This window comes from Rhinichthys klamathensis, unplaced genomic scaffold (assembly GCF_029890125.1).
Source record: "Rhinichthys klamathensis goyatoka isolate OS25496 unplaced genomic scaffold, OSU_Roscu_1.1 h1tg000232l_1, whole genome shotgun sequence".
NCBI classification, from domain to species: domain Eukaryota; kingdom Metazoa; phylum Chordata; class Actinopteri; order Cypriniformes; family Leuciscidae; genus Rhinichthys; species Rhinichthys klamathensis.
In genome coordinates, this window is record NW_026606756.1 from 1578784 (window position 1) to 1590720 (window position 11937).

The window sequence follows — 11937 nt, forward strand, 5'->3', positions numbered from 1 at the left end:
ATGGAAACATTAAAGTGACAGGTTCTAAATAACGGTCGCCTTGAAAAACTCACGCTGGGGGGTCAGTTAGAATATTTTAAACTTACGTGTGAAAGGGTTAAGTAAAGTAACTGTTAACCTTTCCTGCTTCCGTCTCCTAACCGTGGTTGGGAGACACAGGGGAGATTCGTCTTCTCCAGGGCCGGTAGTTTTCCTCCCGGGGTTAACTCCCTAAACCTCACGCTGTTTAGTGTGATGGTAGCATATAAATGACAAAGAGGCCGTCTTGCCGAAGAGTTTAGGTGCTTTATTTTGCTGGCTGCACTAAAATACACTGTAATCGCTAACTACCTGCACCGGTCGCTGTATCACTATCACAACACTCTCATCCGCTCCTCACGGGGAATCAACAGGGGCGGCGCGCGCGCCTCGGACACGCGCACTCACTCTCGTTCACACACACACTGAGCTGTCCTGAACTAAACACATTGGAGACACATCCCACAACACTACCCCCACCATGGACTGGCAATTAACACTAATTCCATTCCATTTAAACATACTTAGCACACACTCTCTATATCTGTAGGCCTAAAATGTGAAGAGACAGCTGTGTTCCAAATAGTATGTAAATCCAAACAGATAGGATATATCAATTTAACAAGTGTCTAAACAATGTTAAAAGTTCTAAAGCTCATTCAACAGTGAACACAAGAGTGAAAAGAAAAATAATAGAAATGCAATAGTCTCTAATAAAACATAAGAGTACATCACCTTTTAAATCCTATTCTTCGGTGACCAGAGGTAATACTGTCGGACTAATCTGGTAATAATCAAATCATACATTGAATGCAATAAAGTGCAAGCATGTAAAAGCATTGAAAAGCTCTTCAGCTTTTTTTTTTTTAAACGTGCAAAAGTGCTTTTTGTAGAAAAAGTATAGAACAAACTAGACTAGAGTCCAAAAACGTAAACTGTAAAGTCTCTAGTGCAAATATGAACTGTCATAGGTGACTCACTCAGTGACCCAGTCCCCATACCGGAGCGGTCCTCGGCGCTGACGTTGGGGCCGAGGTTCACGCGGAGACTGGTGGTGTGGATCTCCCACCGCACCCCCACCATGGCCAAGTATCACATGGGAAGGAGTGGATGGAAGAGACCCGATAATGTGAGAATTAGTAGCAGGTGGAGTGGACGGCCAGGAGTCGCTGGGGCCATCACTCGAGGCAGTAGAGTAGAGGCTGTGCAGGCCGAGATCCTCACGGTCTGCTGGGTGCCCGTCCACATCCGGTGGCAGGATCTCAGAAGGCGTCCAGTTCTGGGATTGGTCCAGGACCCAGGTGTTGTCCAGGGGCTCACGGCTGCGGTAGCATTTGAGTTGATCATGGTGGACGACTTTGACCTTAGCTCTGGGACCCTTTTGGATCCGGTAGACTAAGTCGTCTAAATGTCCCATAACAAAGTAGGGTCCTTCGTAGGAGGGGAGGAACTTTTTAACTTTGTTTCGGACATGACGTGTTCCTTTGATAAGATACCACACCGCATCGCCGACTTTGTACTGTGTGTGGCAAGCGTTTTTGTCGTATTGTCTTTTTGCACGTGTGACTGACTCACCGAGGGCTTCTCGGGTGATGTTATGAGCCAGTTCCAACCGCTCACGCATTTGTTGCACATACTCAGAGGCTGAAGTTGCATGTTCAGAGTCAGGGGGCAAACCAGCCACAAGGTCCACTGGCTCACTTATTTCACGGCCGAACATCATGAAGTTGGGGGTGAAACCAGTAGCGCTGTGCTTGGTCGCTCTGTAGGCCATAACTGCATATGGGATCATCAGGTCCCAATCCCAGTGACAGTCCTCTGCAGTAGAGGCCAGGATCTTTTGTAGTGTGGCGTTGAAACGTTCAACTTGGCCGTCGGACTGCGGTCTGAATGGTGTAGTGTGGGTTTTGTCGATGCCAAACAAACGGCACATTTCTTGGAATACCCCTGATTCAAAATTGCGTCCTTGATCGCTGTGCAGAGAGTGAGGCATTCCAAAGCGACACACCCATTCAGTTGCCACAACGTTTGCCACTGTCACAGCCTTTTCGTCAGGGATTGCGAATGCTTCAGTCCATTTTGTGAAATACTCCTGTATTACGAGTATATAACTGTTCTTACGCTCTGTCTCATTGAGTGGGCCCATAATGTCCAGTGCAATGCGCTCCATGGGGGCTCCAACTCTGACAGTTCCCATAGGCGCTTGTGGAGTCTTGTGGGGTCTGGCTCTGCATGCGCAATTTGTACAAGTCCGGCACCAGAGGGCCACATCTTCTCTCATGTGGTACCAGTAGTATCTGGTTTGAAGTCTGGCCACCGTCCTTTCAATACCAAAATGTCCACCTACTGGCCCTTCATGCATTTGGCGCATAACATCGGGTTGCATCTTGCGCGGGAGAACAATTTGAGGATAGAACTGTGTATCGTCTAAACAGTAAAAGCGGCGGACCAGTACTCCATCTCTGAAGTACAGTCTTCTCCATTGACTCCAGTACGTTTTGGTGGCTGGGCTGCATGGGGAGACTGTGACCCATGGGGGCCGCTCACTGCTGACCCCTAACCAAGCTCTGATTGGTGCAATGTCTGTATCAGCAGCTTGAGCCTGGCACAACTCCTCCAAAGTCCAGCCAGGAAACAGTCTGATCTCGTTTGTGTTTGTCACATAAATAATCTCTGTTTGTTTTAAAGTGTCTGTGTTGCTAACATTACCAGCGCTTACCCCCACCGGACTCAGCAACAGGGAGCTGATGTCAGAGTCCAAATCACACTGAATTGCCTGGTGACTCATGGTTCTCTGCTGCAAGGAAGGATCCTGCAGATTACAAGGACAGGACTGGCGGCAGGGCCTGCGGGAGAGACTGTCAGCATTCGTGTGTAAGCGACCTGGGCGATGGATGATTTCGAACTCATACTCCGCTAGCTTCTCAAGCCACCGGGCTAACTGACCTTCCGGCTCTTTCATGCGCGTGAGCCAGCGCAGGCTGCTGTGGTCGGTTCGTACCTTGAAAGGCCTCCCAAGTAGGTACTGCCGAAAATGCGATGTGAAATCGACAATGGCTAGCAACTCCCGTCTCGTAGTGCAATAGTTCTGTTCAGCTTTGGCTAGTTTGCGGCTGCCGTATGCCAACACGCGTTCTGTGCCACCCTGCATTTGCGACAGGACCGCGCCGATACCGGTGTCGCTGGCATCGGTGTCCAGGATCATTTCACCATGGTCCAGTGGATAGCCTAAGACAGGGGCTGTGGTAAGGCGGTGCTTGAGCGTGTCAAAGGCGGCTTGGTGTTCAGCGTCCCACTGGAAGTGTGCATTCTTCTTAGTCAGGTTATGTAACGGTTCGGCAATGGAGGCAAAGTCTTTCACAAACCTGCGATAGTAGGAGGCGAGGCCAATGAAACGTCTGACCTCTTGAACTGATGTGGGAGTGGGCCAGGCTTTGACTTTGCTGACTTTATTGGGGTCAGTGGCCACACCGTGCTCAGACACAATATGACCTAGATAGGCAACTTGGCGGCGGAACAGGCAGCATTTGGCTGGTTTCAGTTTGAGATTTGCCTGTTTAAGTCTCTGGAACACTTGGCTCAGTCGCTGCAGCATCTCGGGCACATTCTTGGCCAGCACGATGATGTCGTCCAGGTAGACGAGACAGGTCTCCCACTGCATGCCGGCAAGGACGCGGTCCATAAGGCGTTGGAACGTCGCCGGCGCGTTACATAACCCGAATGGCATAACGTTCCATTCAAATAGTCCATTACGGGTGCAAAAGGCGGCTGCGCGGCGGGCTCTTGGTGTTAGCTCAACTTGCCAGTAACCTGCAGCAAGATCCAAAGTGCTGAACCATTTGGCTGTGGCGAGAGTGTCCAGCGTGTCTTGGATGCGGGGTAGCGGGTACGCGTCAGTGATGGTGTGGCTGTTGAGTGCCCTGTAGTCTATACAAAGGCGATAAGTCCCATCCTTTTTACGCACCATAACGATCGGCGAGGCCCAACTGCTGTGGCTGCGTGTGGCGATGCCGCTCTGGAGGCCCTCACTGATCTGCTGTTCTGCGCTTCGCTGCTTTTCCCCAGCCATACGACGAGGAGGCTGCTTCACTGGAGGTCCCGGCCGGGTTATGATGTCATGCTGCACAAGACTGGTCCGGCCCAGATCACCAGGTCCCCTGGAAAAGACACTTTCATAGACACACAACAGGTTAGATAATTCAAGTTTTTCATTGTCATTAAAGTCAGTGGAACTCTGGGCATAGAGCTCCTGGAGGTGCTCTGGAACTGCAGGGAGGCTGGCTGGAAAGTCTGCCGCTGTGGGAACACTGGACGAGGACAGAGCTTCAGCTGGCTGGAGGAGACCTGCAATGGCACCTTCTTTAATAGTCACAGCCTTGTTGCCAGGGTTAAAGAGGCGTAATGGAACGATGTTGGTGGGCTGTGCATTGACTAGGGCTCTGGCAATGAGTACTTTGTGCTTTTCAACAAAGCCTTTTGTGGGGCTAAGCATCATGTCTCCCTGGGCTTCTCTGCAAAAGTGCACATTGCCCTTGACTAGGTACTCTTGTCCCGCTTCAACCACAACAGTTCTGGCAACTCTTACAGCGTGTGACTTTGGAACAGTCTCTGGGTGAAAGTAGGGCACTTCTTCTCCAAACAGAATTATGCGGTGCTTACCGAAATCAAGGCGGGCCTCAGCTTGGGTGAGGAAAGGATGGCCAAGCAGCACCTCATTGCCCTCTATGTCCGCTACAAGGAAGTCCACCTCAACTTGACGGTTGTTGATACTGACCGGTACCTTGGCCTCACCAAGCACTGGCACGTCCCCTGGTCCCACCCCGAGCAAAGTCTCAACGATGGATGACTGAAGCGGTGGTCTTACATCTTGGTGAATGGCGTTGTATTGGTGAAGGGGCAGCACGCTCCTCCGCGCTCCACTGTCCAGGACTGCACATACCTCCAGCTCAGATATGCGCATGTGAATGTTCATTTCACGACTCTGGCTTTTAAGGTGGAACACAGTGGTCAGCGGGCTTCCTTTGGCGGCCTTTGAACGGAAAGTCTCTGTATTCCGTAGCGGGGATGAGCACTGACTCTGCTTGTGACCCCAACCATTACAGTTATAGCAGCGAATGTCACCCCTTTTAAAGTTCTTGTGCGGCTTCGGTGTTTTTGCAGATGTGCGCGCGTCAAAGTGAGTGGGTGATGGGCTAACTGCAGAGGTAGTGGTAGTCACAGTCTCAGTTTTGTCTCTTTCTCTGACAACAGCGGCCCGGGGCCTGCGTTCAATGAGGCTGCGGGCCCCTGGCTGCATGATGTTGGTGACATAGGAAGCAGCTCTCTTGGTAGTGTCATGACGGTGGGCTATCTCATAAGCTTTAGCTAGGGTAGCTGGACGGTTTTCTAACAGTCTCTGAACTAGCTCTGCATCACCCAGGCCGTTTGTGAAAACTTCAACCGCTATAGCGTCTTGCTCAGCCTCTGACCAGTCACCATAAGCTATAGATACTTTTCCATAAATGTCATCCCTGAACACATGAAGCGCCTCACCTGGTTTACGCACTCTTTGCCTCAGCTCTATGGCTACAGCCGCTGCATGATCTGAAGAAGGGCCATAAGCAGTTTCGAGTTCCTCCAGCAGGCGGCGGTAGTCCCATTTGGATGAACGGGGGTTTCTGTGGACGATGGCGCCTGCAGCTCCGGTGAGGCAGAATTTCAGCTGAATAGCCATTGTTTTGACTGACCAGTGATTTGCCTCCGCGCAACTCTCAAACCTGTGCAGAAACTCTCTCCACGGTGTGCTGCCGTCGTACTGGCCGGGACGTAGAGTGGGGACTCTCTCTTTGGGGTTATAGTCCTCATCACTGTCCGACAGAGGAGGCTGACGGGGCGCAGAGCGGCTCTTACGTGTTGGAGATGAGGGACCGGCCTGGCGCAATGGAAAATGTCCATGTTTTACAGTCATGTCTAGATTAATAGAAGAATATGGCATGGGAAACGTACTGGCTTCGGGTTTGGATATAGCTGGTGTGCTATGTACAAAACTTCCCATGTGAACATTGGCAAAGGGATTTGTGACTTCATAGTGCCCCTTAAATGGCATGTCTGGAGTGGGATATGTGAAAAGGTGCATGTCTGGCCTTCTCACGGAGCCGTGGCTTTGACTGTTGCCTCTACTAAAAGGATTTGTGGGTGAAAAATGGGCGGGGCTGTCGAACGGCGCGAACAGATCTTCTCCATTAGAAAGTGCGGCAGTGCAACTTTCATCACACAGGAATGGGTTATAATGTTCGCGTTTTCTCTCAGCCTTGCGCTCGTAAGCTTTCACAGTAACTTGATTGTTGTCCTCCACATTGGTTAGCGACATGAACGGGTTTGAGTAGTTGGTTTCTCGTCCGTAAACATCGGAGGGATAGCGAGCGGCCGCCATTTTGTATTAGCTTAGTCACGCCGCTATTTAGGTTGTATTACAGTCACTCGGCTTTACTTTTTATTGTCCTTCTATTTTCAATGCTCACCAGTCTTTTAACAACGTGACCGTCCCTTCGTGGTCGCCAGTGTTAACCTTTCCTGCTTCCGTCTCCTAACCGTGGTTGGGAGACACAGGGGAGATTCGTCTTCTCCAGGGCCGGTAGTTTTCCTCCCGGGGTTAACTCCCTAAACCTCACGCTGTTTAGTGTGATGGTAGCATATAAATGACAAAGAGGCCGTCTTGCCGAAGAGTTTAGGTGCTTTATTTTGCTGGCTGCACTAAAATACACTGTAATCGCTAACTACCTGCACCGGTCGCTGTATCACTATCACAACACTCTCATCCGCTCCTCACGGGGAATCAACAGGGGCGGCGCGCGCGCCTCGGACACGCGCACTCACTCTCGTTCACACACACACTGAGCTGTCCTGAACTAAACACATTGGAGACACATCCCACAACATAACGAAGTATTTGTACTTCGTTACATTCCACCACTGCACCAGTCTGCAGACTTCAGATCCTACAAAAATGCACAAACATTATACATAAGCAGTCATTTTAACAGCACAATGTCATTTGATTTATGTATTGAAAATAACAAAAAATGACCTTTATATTTGAGTAAAATCCCTAAAACCTTTTTTTCCCCAACAAATGCTGCCATCATCTTTCCTTGCAGGTCCTGCTCCACCACAAAAGCTCTGCAGCAAATGCACAGAAATCAAGAGTCAGAAAAGTTCTGTAATTTCTCCATTTGAAATTACAATAATTCAAATAAACTACAATTTAAGATTTAATAGATTTTGTCATCCATTTCTGTAGTATACTTTGCCTTGTAGTATACTTAGCCTTTGATGACAGCATTCAGCATCATGAGCCACTCTCCACCGGATAAACACACACGTGTTCTTCTGTCCCTGTAACATAGACACGATTCACATTAACGTTACCTCTGTGATTTTTGAGCTCAACACTGCATTTACATGATGTGTTAACTCACTTTTCATCCAACTTAAATGTTCCTCAATTTATCAACAGTAATAAGGGACAAATAAAATATATAACATGTTTAGTTACTTTATAGATTTTTTTATTTACCTTATTTACAGCACATTTGTCTAACGTAAACAGTGTTGACAACAGTGAATTATCCTACATAATAGCACACATCACTCAGATGTCTTATTCATGTTGTGATGTGCTCATCTGCAATACTTATACAATATTTTCCTTTCAGACGTAAATAGACATTTTAAATAAGCGTGTTTATTAAGATGTATATGGTTATGTAAATCCACTTTAGATTCGTAACGTTATACGTGTGCTTACTGGAGCTCCCCTAAAAAAATAAATAAAATAAAAATACTGGAGCTCCCCTGTTAGCTATACTAAAACATGTTTTTACAGCAAAATCACAACTATACTATACTGTCTAACTTTACACCTTCAGCAGTTAAAACGTTTACTCTTTAGTAGTTTAACACATACGATTTAAACACAAGGAACCGTGTTTAATCACATTTGAAAACCCCCGCGTCGCTGATCTCCTGGGATAGAAGAGTATCCATCGGACGAGTACTCGAAAATCTGGGCAGAAGCAGTAAGCCATCCGGGAACTTCTCGCCTACTCTTTTATTAATACTGACGTTTCGAACGTACTGCTTTTTTCACATACTCTTTTCTCCTACTAACGTAGACTCACTATATTCTGGACATCACGGTATTCCGGACACTTGACCTTTTCTTGCAAATTCTATAAATAAACACTTTCAGGTCACGGCATATATATATTTATCCGTGTCATCTTTGCCTCCTCTTTCGATTCCGACCAACCCTATGTTTCCAGAGCCAGTCGTTTCAAAGAAATCAACATGAGTTTCTAAAATACACCAATGACTGTTCAGAAAATGGCGAGGGGAAGGTTTTCCGGCAGGACAAAAGGAAGAGGGGAGAATACAACCGTAGAAAACGGCTCTTAAAACACCATCACCCACCAGAAAATTACAAAAAAACATTCTTATGGTCTTATAAAATAATTATGAGTTACAATTTGCAAATATTTGTACTTTTTTAAGGGATTTAAAAAATTTAAATATTTAAAATTATTAAATATAACGTTAACGTTAGAATATAATGCTCACATGAGCAATTGTGATTAAAAGAGTATAGACGCTTATACAACAAAGTTATGAAGATTAATATGATTATTTTACCAACTTATAGTTAAAATGTATGTGTATGTGTTTTATGTTAGAAATGACTCCTTCTTAACTGTCCGAAACACAGTGAGTAGAAATTTTCAGCCGTCCGGAACATCGTGAGTCCTCACGGTAATAATCCGGACACTGCGTCTCCCGGCAGTTTTTTCAAGATTTCTCCAAAATGATTAGTCCAAAATGTGTCAATCAAACTTCGGAACGTGTGGAAGGCATGTCCCCAGAGACAGACGAACCAATTAGGTTTATCTTTCCACGGATTGATATCTTACAGGACGTTTTACTGTGCAAAGTGTCCGGAATACAGTGAGTCTACGTTATATAGTAGGAAAGTAGGCATATTCAAACGCACTATCAGTACACGTACGTCCGAATCTCGCGAGAATTAGTACGTCACCCAGGTAATTCTCGCCTACTCTTTTATGATTCGTACATACTTTTCGCTCGCCTACTCTTTTTCCATACTATATAGTAGGGAAGTATGCGGTTTTCGAACGCAGCCCATGTTCCTCAATCAACAATAATTTGCAATGTAGGTGAAAAACAGATTAATCTTTTGAAAATCTTGTCCACTACATGCAAATAGTTTTGCCCTAGTCAAGACCTGCCAGTTCCGATTAAATAGATAAGAGCTATTTTTGGGACTATTTCTCAGAGTTTAACTGGAAACACAAGTCTTGCGCTCTTATCTCAAACAAACCTGGAAAAGTCCTTTCAATTTTAAAGTGTCTAATATATCCATTGTTGGCACAGACAAACTGGTCTCCCCTTATAGCCTTCACGAGTCCTGCCAAGACAGAGAGATTAAAAGGGATGTGAGGGGAGGGTGCGGCGTGCATGTGAAAACAGCCATGGATGACTGATTTGGTTTTTGTACCTTTTAAGCAGAACACCAAACCCCCTTTAACCCAAAAACAACAGTACATGTTGAATGGTATTATGGAAAGTGTTGAGATGAAATTGTTTAACACGCACTAGGTTAATTTTGGAGTGAATAATTCAATTTATTGATTTACCCATGTGCGACTCCTTCAACTCAACTCGTTCAAGAAGCCTAAATGACCTTCAAAGCATATAAGGCACAATTCACTTTCGCTGTATATTACTCACTGTATTGTTGTGAAACAAAGAAAATAAGGTGCCTATTAACACTGCATTGATCTTGCTTTGGCTCATTGTTCGGAAAGATACCGTATGTAGGCTACTGTAACTGACTGTTTAAAACACTGCTTATATTTCACATTAATTCTTACTGCCAGTATAGTAACTGATCACATGTACTTGGTGGTTGATTATGATTTCACTTTTCTAACTTTAGTTAGTGTGTAATGTTGCTGTTTGAGCATAAATAACATCTGCAAAGTAACGAAGGTCAAAGTTCAAAGCAAAGGGAGATATTTTCTATAAAAAAAAATTGCTTTATCTTCAGAAATACTGAGAAGAAATTAAAATCAACTAAAGAAATTGAGTAATATCTTCAGAATTACTGAGAAGTCGAGTTTTAAATATAATTCTTTTGAAGTCTTGGTGCTTAATGTGCTTGGTGCTTGGTACTTAATGAGCTTTTCACTTCCTGCTCAGCTACTGTTCGGACGTTCTTGCTTACTGCTCCACGTTTCGCTCTATCGCTTTTATATTTTTATATTTTATCTCCTTTTATCACCTAATTTTAACTCCAGCAAATCAGCACAGTGCTCAAAAGACAAAGCTTGGATTACTACAAAAAAGCAGAATTATTTTATCCAACCAGCCTCCCACTGAAAGCCATCAGCTTACATTTCGGGGAAGGGAAAACTGCCTACATTCAAAAGGATAAGAGAGAAAATGCATCTTCTGGTTCAAGAATCTACTTGCTGCACAAACTGTCACAGACATTTACAAAGGATTGCAGTTCTTGAAACAAAGTTACTTGCGGGACCACCAAACCAGACGGAATACACAACAGAGCTTCGTCATGGACGCCCTCAGCATACATCCGGTGAGTCCCATTAATCTAGTGCTCCTCGACAGGCCATACTCAGTGTAGAGAAACAAGTAACTGATCGACATACAAATCGATGGCACAAACAGGGAGCGAGACCCAAAGGCACTCGAGACATCAGATTGTCACGAGCATCACATATTGTCGCAGTAGCATCCTCTACAGCCCGCCGCATCACAAACGTCTTGGAGAGAAACCCCAAATAATAAGGCTTTAGAGGCCGCCATACCCCTCGTAGAGTGAGCTCTGACCGCCAAAGGACACGGCTGGTCAGAGTACTCGTAAGCAAGTGAAATAGCCTCGACTATCCACTTACTGACCGTCTGCTTAAAAGCAGGAAGACCTTTCTTGGGTGATCCAAAGCAAACAAATAGCTGATCGGATTTTCTCCACGGAGGAGTCCGATGAACATAAGTGTCTAGTGCTCACACAGGACACAAGAGGTTTAGCTTTTCCTGGTCTGAAAAGGTAAAAGGAGAAGGACAGAAAGTCTGCAGCACAATAGGCCTCGGAATCATGGTCGGCACCAAGCGGCAACCTCCCTGTCTCTCTCTTGAAACCAACACGGAAGTGAATTAAACAGCAATTCATCGACTGGCCGCTTGAGGCAGGCTGCAGAAGTGAGTCAAATCTGCATCTCCCCCATGTTAAAATGCCCAACTTTACAGCAGAAAAAAACATGTTTACAGCCTTGAGCAAAAAGTGGCTTTGGTCTATACAGCTAATTTTTCCCTTCATGACAACTGTGAGGGGGGTGAATTTTTTTATAACTCATCCGCTTAAATAATATTAAGCCTTCATTTTCCGCATACTTAAGGGTGTGTCCACTTTTGAGTGACAGGTGGATTCCCGCTGCTGTGGTCGTTAGTCATCATTAGCCGCTTGTCTGCTGTCTGTCACGTTACCTCAGCTAATTGTCTGAATGTAAAAATAAATCATTTTAGCCACTAAACTTGGCATCTCTGCCGTGTTTGCGATTTTTCGGGATTATTTCACAATTATAATGTCTTGCAGTGGGGTTAGTTGTATTAACAGACCGTCCAAGAAGCTTGGACTCGTTAGTCATCATTAAAGTTAGCCGCTTGCCTGCTGTCTGTTAGCCGTCACGTTACCTCAGCTAATTGTCTGACTGTAAAAATAAATCATTTTAGCCACTAAACTTGGCATCTCTGCCGTGTTTGCGATTTTTCGGGATTATTTCACAATTATAATGTCTTGCAGTGGGGTCAATTGTATTAACAGACCGCCCAAGAAGCTTGGATTTT

General features: G+C 45.6%; 1 protein-coding gene and 1 long non-coding RNA gene across 2 annotated transcripts; both read right to left on the bottom strand.

Annotated features, from left to right (window-relative positions):
* Positions 1-925: 925 nt before the first annotated feature.
* Positions 926-6430, bottom strand: LOC130099624 (uncharacterized). Its single transcript, XM_056265368.1, has one exon. The coding sequence runs from the start codon at positions 6428-6430 to the stop codon at positions 995-997; it is 5436 nt and encodes a 1811-aa protein (XP_056121343.1). The 3' UTR covers positions 926-994.
* Positions 6431-7081: 651 nt separating this feature from the next.
* LOC130099666 (uncharacterized) lies at positions 7082-8023 on the bottom strand. The gene is made up of 3 exons (XR_008808430.1): positions 7995-8023; positions 7320-7392; positions 7082-7176 (listed from the first exon to the last, which is right to left on the bottom strand). It is a non-coding gene; the product is annotated as an uncharacterized LOC130099666 (long non-coding RNA).
* Between the last annotated feature and the right edge of the window lie 3914 nt (positions 8024-11937).

Excerpts from the sequence above, each read along its gene's own strand:
- LOC130099624 (XM_056265368.1), bottom strand. The coding sequence starts at position 6,430 with ATGGCGGCCGCTCGCTATCCCTCCGATGTTTACGGACGAGAAACCAAC.